This window comes from Haematobia irritans, chromosome 1 (assembly GCF_050003625.1).
Source record: "Haematobia irritans isolate KBUSLIRL chromosome 1, ASM5000362v1, whole genome shotgun sequence".
In the NCBI taxonomy this organism is placed as follows: Eukaryota; Metazoa; Arthropoda; class Insecta; order Diptera; family Muscidae; genus Haematobia; species Haematobia irritans.
In genome coordinates this window covers 274,831,018-274,848,075 of record NC_134397.1, presented here as the reverse complement: position 1 = coordinate 274,848,075, position 17,058 = coordinate 274,831,018, and the positions used below count along the sequence as shown (strand labels likewise).

Below are 17,058 nucleotides of genomic sequence, written 5' to 3'. Positions count from 1 at the left end.
TTCGTTTATGGAAAATTTGTAAATGAAAACTAATAGACTTACAAGCAGCTATATAGGGTTTATATACAGTGTATCCCTCCATAGACTCCGTGGGAATACCACATGGTCTTCATTTTTTTCTGTGGAGTTCTTGCTGGGTAAAGTGTTTCCTACATATTTTATAGTAGTCGGGAACCAAAGCTGGATTTAAGCCCAGGGCTGCACAAATTTCTTCATAATTTTTAAATGCATGTAACAAAAATAAATCTCCTTGGATTTTTTTATTACGGCAAACTACGCACATTCTCTTCATGTTGTTAAACCTGTCGAAAACATATCGATATGTGAGCTAATTGCGTTACTCGACTCATTGCCTAATTAGGCAATGAACTAAACGATCATATTCCTACAATGCCTCTTTTTGTTCGTTTAATGTAACTCATTTAGGTCCTTATAATTATTTGAGGTAAAAATTAATGCCAATAAAAATATTACAGGAATTTTGAACAGCACTGTATATGGGGTCTATATAGTCTAATATCTACTTTTGCAGGTAAGTCTAGTACATCCAAATTTGGAATTTTAATAACTTTGTTTAATAAATAAGAGTATAATACTATAGAAGGTTACCATTTGCTTAATTTGAGAAAGATCGGGTAATAAATAAGGGTTTTCTGGCCAAATTTGGAAAAATCGGGCGATACATATATATGAGTGCCATATCTAAATCTGAATCGATTTCGATAAAATTTTGTAGACTTAAAGGGCGATGCAAAAGATTACTTTGTGCCAAATTTGACGACGATCTGTTAGTAAAAATGTCAACGTGACCACTATGTGGTTTTAGGGTATAATTAGAATACCTATTACGGTCTAACTATTTGATGGTAGGTAAGTATATGATGAAAGGCTTTTTATCATTCTTGAACTCAAGGAAGCAACATCATATCTCGCTACAAATATTATATATCTTTAAAAGATTAGTCTAACATGCTGGTATTATGGATTATTATTATTACTACAAAATATTATTATTATTTTTTTAATTTATTTGTTTCCAGTCCCAAAAATTTATAACTATATTTGTGAAGATGCAAATCTCCCAAAGGGAGTAGATTTCTTTATTGAAAGAAGAAACTTCGAAATTCTCAGGAACCTGCGAATTCTCAGGATCTTCAGGACGACAAACCACCTAGTGGCAATCCATGTAAGTATTTATTTTTATTATACATTATTTCATTATCGAATTTACTTTATATTTATTTCTATATTTTTTTGCAGTGTCTCTCCGGAATAAAACTTTATGGCTCCGGGTCGTTGAATTAGTTGACGAGGAGCCGGCGATGTCCGACAAGACAAGCCTATTATATGGGTTGTCGTCAGAAATCCGAAAGGCGTTCCGGACAGTTGAGACGCAGGCAAGGAAAGAGTTCACCCTGCCCGATAGGCAGATGAATATTTCTTGCAACTTATCGAAACTTCGAAAACAAGCCCAATTACATTAAAGAAATATTTGAAAAATGTCGAATAATCCATTTATTCGTGCATTTAAATTCGTAAGTCTTTAATTTTATTAGTTGTTTCGTTTTTAATTTGTATATTTTTGTATTTTCTTTTCAGGACTTAAATGAGGGCAGGTGAGCCTTTCCACCACAAAGCAATTTATAGTCTGCATCGTCCATCACCATCATCCCTCCGATATTATTAATGCGCTTTACAGACTATCAGTTATCCCGGACGTCAGTGCTCGTGTCGAACATATCCCATATATTGTGTACATTATAAGTTAAGTCCGAAGGCATAATCGATACTGCTGCATGTTTATGGGATCGATAACACATTTACCGATTATTTAGTCATCGCCGACAAGTCGTATCGATCCGACACACTGTAAGATTCTTTACAAACACTGACATTCCGTCCGGAATAACTGATAGTCTGCAAAGCGCATACGTTTATATTTATTTATTTGTCATTATTAGGGCTGTTTTCTTTTAGCACTGGATATGCTAAGCCGTGAAGGACTAAACGAAAACAGAGTACTCGTTTATCCAGGACATCTCCAGTGAAATCTTGCATTTTTAATGTATGAAATGCTCCAATTAGTAATAAATATTTACTGCTGCGATTATTTATGACACTGTACCACTTTGAATTTCATGTTTTTCGAAAAAATAGTCACGATAAATTGCTATTGTGAATCGATGAAGCGTTACTTTATCAAAATACAATCTGGCAACATCGGCGCGACTTGCACTGATGAGATGTTCTGGATAGAACACCAGTGCAACGATGTTCTGGATAGCCCATACAAATGTTGCATCCAGTGCAAAAAGAAAACGGCCCTATATTATTATTATTATTATTATTACTCTACAATACAACAAAAATGTTAAATTTATTTTTTTAAATTATAATTAAAATAATTAATTATAATTATTAATTATAATTTAAGATATAATATTATTATTAAAATAAACAAATTAATTTCTTTTCGTAAAATAATAATAAAAAATATATTATTATTAAAATAATATATAAAAAACAAACAGATGACACGCTACGATTACGTCCCGCTTTTGGATTCATAACCAGGCCTTAAGTTGAAATTAGAAAATCCATGGCTGAACAAGAAGGTTAAATCATAGGCCCATATAATTACAATTTTTTTATTTCGACAAAATTTTAAGATGTCAAAATCATATGTTTATGGTGATTGCAGCTCTCTAAATGACACTGCATAGCAAATGCATCTCAAACAAACTCGCGCATTCATAGCTGGAGAATTGTTCAAAGATGACTTGAGTATCTTGATAACATATTCCAGACCCAAAATACCACGCACATCAGTTTTTAAACTGCATCATAAACTGTTTTTGTTAATAGATGGCGAAGATCCATTTGACTGACTTCCATTCTTAACTTTGGTGGGTATTATAGTCTTATTTGTCTCATATCGGCGTTCCTCGGATGAATTATCCACTTCGCAATCACTCATAGGTGACGCAATTAGATTTGAACCTTTATTTTTCTCTGGATTTTAATTATTTTTTCAGGACAATTGAAAGAATAAATAATTGCTACTTTTACCAATGCCATACGATTCTTTTATCAGCTGATTTTGACTTCTTAAAATTGTAAACATTTTGAAATTTGTTGTTTTTGTTATCGTGATTCAACCTCCTTATTCAGCCATGAGAAAATCCTTGCTTGGTGTAGAAAAAAGCCGGGTAAACAATAATGACGCCGTCTTTCAACGTACTTTTGTACATTTTTTGTTACATTGGCATTGTTTTTTCCAAATGTACCCATATTGGTTGTCCAAATGTATATTGGCAACAATGTGATCGATATTTATCGACAGTTTTGTTATCGCTCGCACAACAACAAATGCAATTCGAGAAAACAGAAATCTTCAATCACAAGAAAATTTAATTAAATTATAATTAAAGCGAATTATCATATATTTTACGCTTGAGGCGATAAAACTCACCCGAAGTAAAGCTATAATTCTTAGGAGGGAGTAATATTTGAGCGAAAAAAATTCCCTAATATTATTGAAATTTCTGGAAAAACAAGTCTTGGAACAAGTAAAAAACAATAGAGAATTGCTGTTGCTCACAACTTGGCGAGTAATAGGTGTTGGATATATTTCAGCAAAAAGTCTAGAGGTCTCGAAATATGATGGTGGAATCCGACGGAACAACTACCGATGCCACTCGTCGCCTTAATGTGAAGAAACAAACTTTGGATGATGCATATGCAGTTCCTGCGAATTTCTTGGAAATCGACGTCATAAATCCTCAGACGTCCATGACGGCGGGTAAAAAACGGTATACCGATTACGAGGTCAAAATGAGGGTGAGTAAAATGGTCATTTATTCCCAAAATTTGCATCAATTGTTAGAGATAGTTTGCTGGGCGGGGTGTAGTCAAAGGTTAAGAAACCGCTTTGTTCTTCACTTTGTAAATGGGGCGTATGTCATTTATTCATTGTTCCTACTTGCCTCTAAAATCACTGAAATGTTCTTGTATAAAATCAAATACTCCATAACTGATAAGCGATAATATTTATTTCCGAGGTTTTATGATTGCTCCCTTTTGTTGCAACGAAATCAGTGCATAAAATATGGATTGATTGGTCTTCTATATAGCATTAGTCATCGACCTACTCTGAGTTCTCATTACAACGCCGTCCGTCCGGTGTCGATGCACGATCAAGGAAATCAAAATAAATGCGTTTTTCTGTTTGGCGATAAGAACATCCACCCGCATAAATAAGAGGTCAAGAGAAAGGAAACATTACTGTCATATTTAATAAGTGGTGTAGTTAACAAATTTACTGCATGGAATGTTATTTAAAACAAAACAATATTTATCTAATAGAAGATCGCACATAGGATTAAGTATTGATAAATTGAGTTTTGGGTGACACATTAAATAACAAGAAAACCAACGTTGAATATGTGAAAAATGATTATAGAATCGGAGTATCATATTTTCACAGAAAGCATATGAATATTTACTAAATAAAAAGGAAATGAATCATTTTAATTCGCATCTGAAAAAATATTTTTGAAATCCGACAAATTGTTTCAATTTCCTAATATCTAAATATATAAAAAATCTAAATAATTTTAAGTTTTGGACACTAACTAAGCATTTACTATTGTGGTAAAGAGCATTTAAGGTTACATTTGTATGTAACGTTCAGTAGACATTTGATGGATTTTTCACTATAAAATTAGCTACTAAATCACATCTTTCTTTCAATTCACATTGAAGATTCAGAATGTCGACACGACACAAAAATTGATTGTCGACTCTTCCCCTGTACAAAGGTTGAATATCTAAAAAAAGGTGCATTTATTTTATTTATGATGCTATAGGTAGGAACTTTTCCCGTGTCGATGTATGACAGCTACTTAGTGCTCGAACATTTCAATTACAACCAACGATCTTTTGTATGTTAAGAATTATTTTATTTAGTTAAATGTCTTCACAAATGTCGCTATAGACATATTATGATATATAAGATTGATTCGTGTAAACTATAAAGTGCGATTAATCGATTAATTTTGCAGGCTATACCAAACACCAAAATCCAAGAAACTAAAATAAACTAATTTTTCTATGCAAATGCCTTCTATTAATTTTCTGTAAATTGTTTAAATCTGACCATTAATATATACATTCATAACCATTTCAGACAAATCTTCCCGTTTTCAAAGTAAAGGATTCTAGCGTACGTCGTCGTTATAGTGATTTTGAATGGCTAAGAAATGAGTTGGAACGTGACAGTAAGGTATGTATTGAAATAAGCTAAATTAGTGTAGTGACCAACAAAAAAATATAATCTAAAGAGATTTGCTGGAAGCGATGATGCAAAGTGGGGTGGAAATAGTTTGCGTGAGAAGATGAAATGTCATATGCTTCTTCAATTAAAAATTTTCATATAAGACCCTAATAAGCAACAAGAATATGTACTGTCACCAGGGATCTAAAGCTAAGCGTGTATAAATTTGACTTTGACTAATAATATGTACAATAATTAATTTATTCACAAGTAAAACACTTATTTTACATATAAATAACAGGGATGGAAAATGCAATTTTTAAGAAAGTACAAAAAAGGTATCTTTTTGAGCGAAAAAGTACTTTTCACTAAATTTCAAAAAAAATTCCATTGGAAAATTACAATAATCTTTTTTAAACTAAATTTTTATTGTCAACTCCACAATTTTAAATATATTTTTTTTTGTTTTATATCCGCTTACAAAGACTACAGTAGTATTGTAATCGCGGTTGCCACAGTTGGTAAAATTCTTCCAAAAATGGTGCGTCACAGATTTATAAATAAAAATAAATTGTTGACACAATTTTCTATAGAATAACATTTTGACACAATTTTCTATAGAATAAAATTTTGACACAATTTTCTATACACACAAAAAATTTTTTTTTGATTTCAATCACGAAAATCGCGGATTCAATCATTTTTTTAATTGAAATGTCTTCAATCACGAAAATGATAGTATCAATCACCCATTTTGATTGAAAACCAACACGATTTTCAATTAAAAATCTAATTGACTTTTGTCACGGAATCAATTAATTGTGTGATTGAATCAATTAAAAACGTGATTGATTTTTAACATAAAATTCAATCACAGTTTTAATTGAATCAATTAAAATTTTAATTAATTTCGCGACAAAAATCAATCAACTATTTGATTCATTCAATTAAATAATTAATTGAAATTGGCTATAAATTTCGATCAAAAAAATTATATATTGCGACCCCAAAATCGTATTTAGTTTTATTTGAAATAAAAGAAAATATGTGTTTCTTATAAAACATATTCAATATTTTATTATTTTTTGAATTATGCAATAGACAAATAAATTTGGTTCTTGTTATTTGTGTTTTGTTCTAACATAACTTACTAATACAATTACTATCAATAACAACTATAGGGTGAAAAAATAAATTATATAAATCATTATCTTCCTTATAATAATAACCATGTTAGCATGTTCCTTCTAATATGTAGATGCGCCTATATTTCCAATAATTCAGCAGCCTGTAAGCTAAATTAGAATAATTTGAATTTAAATTTGTTCAATTAAAAATTAATTTTGTTAAACATTACCTGCATAGAATATCAAGTTCAATTCTTAGTTCCAGGTTACAGATTTATAAGCTTCTTTTGTAGTTGTAGTCTTTTAGCATAAAAAGGTGTATTAAGGAGCTCGGTAATTTAATTTTAGTAACAATTCCTTTCCAAAATCCACACATTGAAATCGTCTATTAAAATTTGAACCAATGAAAGACAAAAATAATGGGAAAACAATGTAGTATTTGGTATTATATTGATGATACTTTGTAAATTCTGGAAATAGAAAAAAATATAAATGGAAGATACATATTTTTATTATTTTCGGATATTTTTCATATTTTTACATAATTACATAATTCAGCTCATTAGTTTATATATCAGATATACTGTTCTCTACTTGGGTTCAAACTGAAAAAGGCAGGTAAAACAAAAATGCAATTTAATGCCAACGCTACTTCGCAACTTCAAGGTGAATCTTCCAACAAACCCATACCGCTCTTGGTTTTAAGAAAACTAGGAGTGAAAAAAGTTTGTAATTTTAAAAGATCAAAACGGTACCCACTTTTTTGTTGCAAACATATTCTTATATATTTAATAAAATGATGGAGTTGATGGGATTGATTGGTCATTTTCACAAAATAAAATTGGCCACTAAAAGAAATGAATAAAAAAATATATTATTTTAGTCCGTTTAATGTAAACAGGCTTCAATGGAAACCCGTATTCACATTTCACAATTTCTTACCTTCAATAAAGGTAGATTATTTTCCATTTTTACAATACCACAAAACACAAACACAGGTAATTTCAAATGCGTTCTCTCATATATTTTTTTCAAACCTTTACCACGTGGTCGTTTGTTGTTGCACACTTTATTTCAACCCTTTGCTATGATTTGTTGTTGCGTTCAAAATATTTATGCACACATATTGAATGCAGCAGACAGAATGTCGCCAATCATGTTTTTCAATTTACGCGAAAAACAAAAAACCAACCGTTCGTTACGAGTTACTTCCACAGACTGATCTCTCCATCATACATTGTTGAATAAATACCCATTCTCTTGTTCTCTTTTCGCTCTTTCCATTGCTCAAAATTATTCAATTTCAATCACAAAGGTGATTGGATCAATCACATGTGTAATTGGAAACGGAAAAAATTTCAATCACGTTTGTAATTGAAAATTATTTCCGAATTGATTAACAAATTGATTGAATCAATTAATATTTTAATTGGAAACGTAACAAATATCAATCATTTTTTTTATTGATTTTTATTCGGATTTGATTAAATAATTAATTGAATCAATTAACATATTAATTGAATCCGTTTCTAAATTCAATTAAGTGCTTAATTGAAAAAATTTTGGTGATAATTTTTTGTGTGTAGAATAAAATGTTCAGAAAATTTTCTGCAGAACTAAAATTTGGACAAAATTTTCTATAGTAATAAAATTTTGACAAAATTTTCTATAGAAATAAAATTTTGACCAAATTTTCTATAGAAATAAAATGTTGACAAAATTTTCGATAGAAAAAAAATTTTGAAAATTTTTTATAGAAAATCGTTTTTTTTTACTCTGGCTTTTACAAAATCGAGATTTACCGCATAAACTTGTCTATTTTGACAAATTTATAAAAGACCATTAGTAAATAAGTTTGTTAAAGACTTTCTCAAAATATTAAAATATTTTGTCAAAACTATCGTTCCATAAATCTGATATCGGCTCAAAACTGTATACACAAAAGGTATTAAATCATTCGCGGGGGTACCACGGTACTGATCAAGGTGAAAGAGTATTGAAAAAAGTACTATAGTACTGCGGTTTCCATCCCTGATAAATAATAGCTTTCCTGCACTCTATGATTTTTCTCCAAATTTGAATAGATATACTTTTGTCACATGTATAGTAAACCACAACTAGGTTGTTAAGGGTATCACTACACGACCTCGCTTTGCGTCGATACGTTCCAAAAAAAGACGACGCAAACTGAAACGACGCAAAGTGAATTATGAGTTTCTATGGCAAACTATGCAAAGATTGGAGATAGATAGTAACGCAACTTTGAAAATCTAACAACGCAAAGTGAAAACTAGTAATAATTCAACAGCGACGCTACTTCAAAACAACGCAAAACGAAATGACGGCAAACCGAGGTCCAGGTGTATTTTGTTTTGTGACACCACGATGGTGTACCTCAATAAAAAAAATGTGTAGTGTCGCACTATATGTGAATTGTTTAGATAAGCTTTGAAATACTCAGTTGTTTCACCATTACTATGGGGAGAAGATAAATGAATGGTACTAATGACCTCCTTTTAGCTCAAATACTGACCGTTAAAGAATCTCATTTCTTTCTCTCATATCCACGCAGTGTTAGCTTTAATAATACATATATGATTGGATTCTTAATAAATAATTAAGTTAACGAGTCGTATATTAAATTTGTGAGCAATTTTTTTTACCATATCAGTAAATACTTTAAACTCCTAAAAGTATACATGAACATTTACTATAGCAGATAAACCAGTCTAATCTTCTGAATATTAAATTTTAAAGGTTTGCAAATAAATGGAGATAAAATTAATGTTAAACTAGTTAAGATATACAACAAGTTATTTCACTGCCATTTTGTTAGCCTGATATCAATGCAGGCTGGTTTAATGCCCAAATTGTTTATATTACAAATTATTACAATATTTACTTGAGCTTATTGGACAAGAAGATTATGGAACTTGATACTATAGTCAAACTTCTCTAAAGCGAACTTCCATACAATGAAGCTTTTTTTCTTCCCATTTTCTTGTATTCTGACATAATTTCTGTGTAATGAAGTTTCAATACAATGAACTAATTTTCTGATCCCGTCAAGATTCATTATAGGGAAGTTCGACTACACAAGCCTGACTATACACATGTTTCATCGCTAGCCAATTCGAATATTTATTTTATTTTTATTTATTTTATTTTCATTATGTAATTTGAAGCCACATAGCGGCCAATTTATGTAAATTACAATGGACTACTAACCGTGACTAAAGTATAATTGACGTTATGACAATGCGAAAATATATGCGAGTATATAAAAAGTATAATTACATATATTCACAACTTTTTGTGTAGAACTGGCGGCAGGATATGATTCATTTTGGTTCTTACTTGCTAATTTCTTATGAAAATGACATAGGAAAATTATTCTTCCGAAATTGAACCATCAATCGATGTGAAAAATGGTTCTGAGGAACCCCAGAATAAATATCACACAAGTTCGAGTTTTAACCTTTATTTGAAACAAATGTGAGCGTCGTGACAGAAAAGAAAACGTCAAATTACGAGATGTACCGAAGAAAAAGAATTGATTATAAAGCTTAGAATGTAATATGCCGTGATCAATTGAATTAAGGTTAGGTTAGTCTAGGTGGCAGCCCGATGTATCAGGCTCCACATTGGTGAACTTCTCTATTATCGCCAAATGCTGCCCGATTCAATGTTAAGCTCAATGACAAGGGGCCTCCTTTTTATGGCCGAGTCCGAACGGCGTTCCACATTGCAGTGAAACCACTTAGAGAAGCTGAAACCCTCAGAAATGTCACCAGCATTACTGAGGTGGGATAATCCACCGCTGAAAAACTTTTTGGCGTTCAGTCGAAGCAGGAATCGAACCCACGACCTTGTGTATTCAAGGCGGGCATGCTAACCACGGTGGCTCCCTCAATTGAATCAAAGGACTTACTTAAAACTACACTCATAAAAAAAGCCTGCGATGTCTGCTGTTATATCTTTGTACTTCAGGGCCTAACGAACAACAAATTATAAAATTGTTATGTCTCACTTTGATAAATATTCAGATTTTTGGGCAAATACTATAGATATTCATAAAATATTGTTTTAATTGTGTTAGGATAGCTCCTAAGTTGACATTTTTATTTGTTTCAGCTAAACTAAAACATGGTTTAGTATATTCGAGCTTAAAAAATAGCAGACAATGTTTGCTATTTCAGCAAACAGTGACTGCCCTTTTCCAGCAGACGTTTTACTGTTTTGGCAGATTTCTAACAAATTTCTTTGGGTGTAATGCAGCTAATATCGATGGCAGATTACTATCCGTAGCCCTTCTCACAGGTTCCGACAATTTAAGAATAAGAGTGGTGGTTAGGGAAAATAAATGAAATGAATATATTCACACAAACAATTTTTTTCTGATTCAATCACGAAATTAATTGATCCAATTAATTTTTAATTGAAATGTCTTCAATCACAGAAATGATAGTATCAATTAAAAAATTAATTGAAGGTCAATTAAAAAGTTAATTGATGATTAAATTTTTAATTGAATATTTTTTTAAAACTCAATCAAAATTTTAATTGGGCAAAATTTTCGTGAATTTTTTTGTGTGTTGGTGTATATGATCCCGCAGTTCCCATCTATGCTAGCTCGCAACAAAGCCAAATATAAATATTTCCAATATTATAGTAGGTTAGGTTATTATAGTAAAATATGCCAATTGGCCCTAATAGTGTCTATGGATCGTTGGGCTATATGAGTTGTGCAAATGAATTTTTGTTATTACAAATCGAAATTTTTCCTACAATAGAATTTTCAACCTACCTTAATCTATTCTGTACATTAAGGTAGGTTGAAAATATCTCTTATTTATTTAAGCGTTAATATACTATTGCATTCCAATACATTTATTCATTTTTAATTTCTATTATTTACAGATTGTTGTACCTCCATTACCTGGAAAAGCATGGAAACGTCAGATGCCATTCCGCAACGATGAAGGTATATTCGATGAGAATTTCATCGAAGAGCGACGCAAGGGCTTGGAGGCATTTATCAATAAAATCGCCGGTCATCCATTAGCGCAAAATGAGCGGTGTCTGCATATGTTTCTACAAGAGAGTGTAATTGATAAAAATTACGTTCCCGGAAAAATACGCAACACTTAAAAGGCTTCAGGAATGATAACGAACAAAAATGATAAATAATTAAATAGAAAAACAACTTTACAATAAACTAGTAAAAGATAAAACAGATGTTATGTTTTTAAGAAACAATCGATTGATGAAAAGATGCTTTAATTTAATTTGTTTTTTCTTTGTGAAGTCATCGATCTAATCCGCGCTCAGCTGTAATGGTGTATCTATCATTCACGGAATTAAGAATGGAACAATGATATAAAAATAAAAGTACTACTTTTTCAATTGTCTCTTTAATTTAAGATATTCTTATTATATTCTATATTTTATATATTTTCGAATTCCAATGTTATTATGAAACAGAACAAAAAGAATCTAATTGTAACTGTCTTGAAAAATATTATTATAAAATATACACAAAATTATAAAATATGGTTTTCAAAATTGTTGCATTATTTATTCTATTTAGGTTTTTTTTTCATTAATATACGCTAAACCACTATGTGGCCATCGTGTAATAACTTCTATCTGTGTAAAAATGTGCCAACCAAAAATAATGATTTGATATATTTTAATGTTATTTTTTGTAAAATGGACCAGTTTGAAACGGTTTTGATTTAAAAAAAATATGTCATTTAGCCTGGCAAATTGCGGACATATTCAGCATCGACAACAAACGAGACTGCGAGAGGAATTTTCTCAAAAACAAAATTACATATGTTACTGAGTAGTTGCACCCTGTTGAAGGCCCCCCATTGTCCATGACCGCGTTGCATAAAAGGGTTCTTCGTTCAATTCAATTCAATTTTTTTGCATCATCGAATGACTACAATTTTGAAAAATAAACCAAATAGTGATAAAATTCTCTCTAAACAGCAATTCACTTAGTAGATTTCCTTCCTTCCAGTTTCTGCAGAAATTTGTGAAAGATTAACAGTGAAAGATTAACAGTAAACGTGGCGGTCGGTACTCGCTCGTAGTACCGACCGCCACGTTTACTGCACCATCGAGTAGTTCGTAGTAATTTTGGCTTGGAGTATCCAATTGAAATAACTCTATTTTCAAGTTTTTCAACTTGTTAATAATTTTATGAACATTCCTGAGAATTGGAACTTCTTCGCACATATCATCTTAGATATCATTCGCTATCTAGCTGAATGAAATGAAGTATTTTGAGATTCCGACGTTTGCTACTTTTTCTACATTTACGACTTATATGTGACGTTTACAACTTTGCGACAGTCTCAAACCTTAAAAAGTGTGATACCATCTCTGAGTGTGGTGTACAGTGTGGTGAGACTCAGAACAGGCATGAATATGTTGTAATTTGTTCTGAAATGTGATATGTGATTAGTTTTCGCTACCATTAACCAAGCCAATAATCGCTCAAGAGGTAATTCTAACCCAATAAAAAAAAAACACTCACACACTTAACAAATTAATTTCAAAAATATGGTTCCCGAAGGATCCTAAAATATTTAATAAAATCCTAAAATGCCACAAATTTTGTTTTGCAATCCAACACACAATACTCTACTCCACAGCATGTATCTATTAAATAATGTAATTTGCAATATAGCCAGCAAATCTTTTCATTACCAAACAATCTTGGAGGTAACCCAATACATTTATTTATTACTTTTGCAAGGACATGTCTTATAAGTAAAGTACTTCTCTTAAACGTGGACGAGATATGACCAAAAAATGTAGTATGGAGGTAATAAACAACAAAAAATTGACTACTTGATATAGTTATGAAAATCTCATGTGTGGGAACCGAAACTATCTGATGACTTTTTAACATGCGGTATTGCTGAGGATATTGTGCAAATGCTCTTGGTAAGCTGTTTTTCGCCTCAACTACTTACCCAGGTTTTGCAATGTATTTTAGCGTATTACAATTGGCGACGTGAATCTACGATCATGATACGGAAAACCCTTAGGTTAGGTTAGGTTAGGTTACGTGGCAGCCCGATGTATCAGGCTCACTTAGACTATTCAGTCGATTGTGATACCACATTGGTGAACTTCTTTCTTATTGCTGAGTGCTGCCCGATTCCATGTTGAGCTCAATGACAAGGACAAAAGGAGGTAATTTTTATAGCCTAGTCTGAAAGGCGTTCCACATTGAAGGGTATGTTTTATTGGCATCTGTTAATATGTTGTAATTTGTTCTGAAATGTGATGTGGCATTAGTTTTCGCTACCATTAACAAAGCCAGTAATCGCTCAAGAGGTTACTCTAACCCAATAAAGAAACACACATGCACACAACAAATAAATTTCAAAACAAGTAGTATACACAGCAGTAAGTTCGGCCGGGCCGAATCTTAAATACCCACCACCATGAATAAAATATTAGGGTTTCCTTTGAAATTTCAGGAGGGCTTGAGGACTTGAGGATACTTTCCGAAGATAAATTTAAAGATTTCACCTTTGAGGACTATATCAGATTCTGGATTTATAAGAACCATTTTTGTTTGAGTTTTAGAGGAATCATTAACATCTCATGTAAGTGTGCAAGAAAATTATAAAATAACGTCTTGATTTGAAAACTTAAATCTATAGATTTTTACCCGAGAAGTAAAATCTGGAAATTTTACATCGAGTTTCAAGCAATTTTCATGATCAGTGCGCCTTCTATACCCTCAAGAAGTGAAGTCGGTCTATATGGAGGCATTACCAAATGGACCGATAAAAACTTAATCCGATACACGTTTTTGTAAGCCTAAAATACCAGAATATTCACAATTTCAGGCAAATCGGATAAAAACTTCGGATTCTAGAAGCCCAAGAAGTAAAATCGGGAGATTGGTCTATATGGGGGCTATACCAAAACATGGAACAATACGGACCATTTTCGGCACACCTTTTGATGGTCCTCAAGTACCTCTAGATTTTCAATTTCAGGCAAATTGGATAAAAACTACGGTTTCTATAAGCCCATGACCTCAAATCGGGAGGTCGGTTTATATGGGGACCATACCAAAACATGGACCGATGCTCACCATTTTTGGCACACCTCTTTACGGTTCTAAAGTACCTCTCGATTTCCAATTTCAGGTAAATTGGATAAAAACTGCGGTTTCTATAAGCCCAAGAAGTAAAATCGGGAGATCGGTCTATATGGGGGCTATACCAAAATATGGACCGATACTCACAATTTTTGGCACACCTCTTTATGGTCATAAAATACCTCTAGATTCCAAATTCCAGGCCAATTGAATAAAAACTACGATTTCTATAAGCCCAAGACCCCAAATCGGGAGGTCGGTTTATATGGGGACTATATCAAAATCTGGACCGATATAGCCCATCTTCGAACTTGACCTGCCTGCAGACAAAAGACGAGTTTGTGCAAAATTTCAGCACGATTGCTTCATTATTGTAGACTGTAGCGTGATTACAACAGACAGCCAGACAGACAGACGGACATCGTTATATCGTCTTAGAATTTCTCCCTGATCAAGAATATATATACTTTATATAGTCGGAAATCGATATTTCGATGTGTTACAAACGGAATGACAAACTTATTATACCCGCGTCACCATTCTATGGTGGTGGGTATAAATATGGTTCCCGAAAGATTCTAAAAAATTTAATAAGAATAAAATATTTAATAAAAAATATTTAATATATTTAACAAATTGGGATTATTTTTCCGGAATTTCCGAAAATTCCCTAGATTCAAAATACCAAATTCCGAATGACATCCCTATTTGTAATATGGAAGCAATTACTTTTGTGTGTACTAATGCTCCAAGTAGTATGTTTTTGATTACCGGTAATGCTGGAAAAATCTCTAATGTTCAGCCAGTTTTTGCTGCCTCTTTTACCATAGAAATTCCTTCGATAAACTGTCAACAAATTGTTTTGCATTAAGATTTTTTGTTATAAAAAAAGATTATCAATTTTACTATTCATAATGTTCATATAAAATTACCCCAATAAACACAGGATGAGCGTTTTTCAAATGCAACACCTCTTCAGTTTGAGGGTAAATATAATTTTCAACATAAATTCAACTTGACTTGAAAAAGCTCATCTTCAATACATCTTCAAGTTGTTTGCGAATTACAACCAATTTGGCAAAATGTTGACGAAAACTTTGAAAATGTGTTGTAGATAATTGAAGAAAACGTTGACAAAACACTACCCTGAAATGCAACGAAAAAACCACATGGTTTTTAATACTACTTTGGACAACAAAGTTCGTGGAAGAAATACAAAAATGTGGAAATTTTTTAATAATCAATTGAAATTGCTTATAATAATTGGTAAGTAAAATTAAAACACGAAATGAAAACTTTAAGGAAGTCACTAAACTCAAATCTCTTTGCAGAAGACTAAAATATTTGGATGCTGATTCTTGGACACATTAAGAGGCTGGCCGATGAACAATGGTAGTGGCTTATCGAGAAGAGAAAGTTTCCATAAATCAAAGTGCAACCAAAAAAACTTGGTATTTATGCTTTTCCATATCAACAACTACTGGATGATAATTCGCATCACATCGATAGTTTAATTTACATCGCATCATCGGTTTAATTTGTTATTTTGTGAATTGAAATTGCTGGAAATTTATTCCAATTATCTGGTCATCAAGTTCCTGAAAATTGCCAGTATTTTAATAACAACAATTTTGTAACACCAACGTTCTTGAGGAAATCACGAAGTACGTGGTCAGTTGGAAGAAATACAAATTGGTAAGTCAAAATAAAAAGTGAAATGAAAACATAATGGAAATCACAAAACTCGATTGTTATGCAGAAAACTAAAATCATTGGATGGTATATTCTTGGAAGATGTTGGCCGATGAAAAACCAATGAAGGAAACAACAAAGAAAAGTTTTCAGAAAACTTATAAAGTGCAACCAATTAAAACAAAGTGCAACAATTCCTATATCAAGAACTTCTGGATGAAAATGTGCATTACATCAATTTACATCCCGTCATCAGGTTGATATTTTGTGATTTCCTCTTGCTGGAATCTATTCTAACACACAAGCCAGCAAGTTCCTCGATAGTAATTATTTCAAATTGCCAGCATATTAATTAATAGTTATTTGACACCAACATTATAGAGGAAATGGAATTATACGTGTAAAAATGTTTACGATATTTAAAGTTGTATTCATAGTTTTATTTATTAATACGTTTAATAAGATAATTACATTTTGATTATCATTTTTATATATTATTAATGTTATTTTTAAGATTATTATATTTGTTAACGAAAAAAACAATAAAATTTACAAAATCCCTAGAAATTTAGTATTGACTTTCAGTTAGAACTTGGATTGACTTTCATACAAATTGTGGTTTGAAAGTATTCGCAACAATGCTAATTTTTTATTTTTCTCACGTTGAAAACTGTTTGAGAAATTATTGAGTAGCGGTGCATTTCAATTTGAGGATTACAATTGAGAAATTATTGCTATTGTGTTGAATTTTACTGTTGAGGGTAATGTCTGTTTTTTGTTGAGAACGCGATTTTCTCAACAATTTCTCAACTTGAATATTACCCTAATCC

General features: G+C 31.7%; 1 protein-coding gene and 1 long non-coding RNA gene across 2 annotated transcripts; both read left to right on the top strand.

Moving 5' to 3' along the window:
- The first annotated feature begins 3,338 nt into the window (after nucleotides 1–3,338).
- On the top strand, nucleotides 3,339–11,967 carry Snx3 (sorting nexin 3). The gene is made up of 4 exons (XM_075294925.1): nucleotides 3,339–3,569; nucleotides 3,637–3,840; nucleotides 5,189–5,284; nucleotides 11,323–11,967. The coding sequence occupies exons 2-4, from the start codon at nucleotides 3,661–3,663 to the stop codon at nucleotides 11,551–11,553; spliced, it is 507 nt and encodes a 168-aa protein (XP_075151040.1). The 5' UTR covers nucleotides 3,339–3,569; nucleotides 3,637–3,660; the 3' UTR covers nucleotides 11,554–11,967.
- A 3,528-nt stretch (nucleotides 11,968–15,495) lies between these two features.
- Nucleotides 15,496–16,795, top strand: LOC142219782 (uncharacterized). The gene is made up of 3 exons (XR_012717768.1): nucleotides 15,496–15,802; nucleotides 15,868–16,231; nucleotides 16,296–16,795. It is a non-coding gene; the product is annotated as an uncharacterized LOC142219782 (long non-coding RNA).
- Nucleotides 16,796–17,058: the final 263 nt, after the last annotated feature.

What these genes read in the sequence shown, in the direction of transcription:
- Snx3 (XM_075294925.1), top strand. Translation starts at nt 3,661, where the DNA reads ATGATGGTGGAATCCGACGGAACAACTACCGATGCCACTCGTCGCCTT. An exon ending in ATTACGAGGTCAAAATGAGG is followed by an intron (nt 3,841 to 5,188) that starts GTGAGTAAAATG and finishes TAACCATTTCAG; the next exon opens with ACAAATCTTCCCGTTTTCAA. An exon ending in AGTTGGAACGTGACAGTAAG is followed by an intron (nt 5,285 to 11,322) that starts GTATGTATTGAA and finishes TATTATTTACAG; the next exon opens with ATTGTTGTACCTCCATTACC.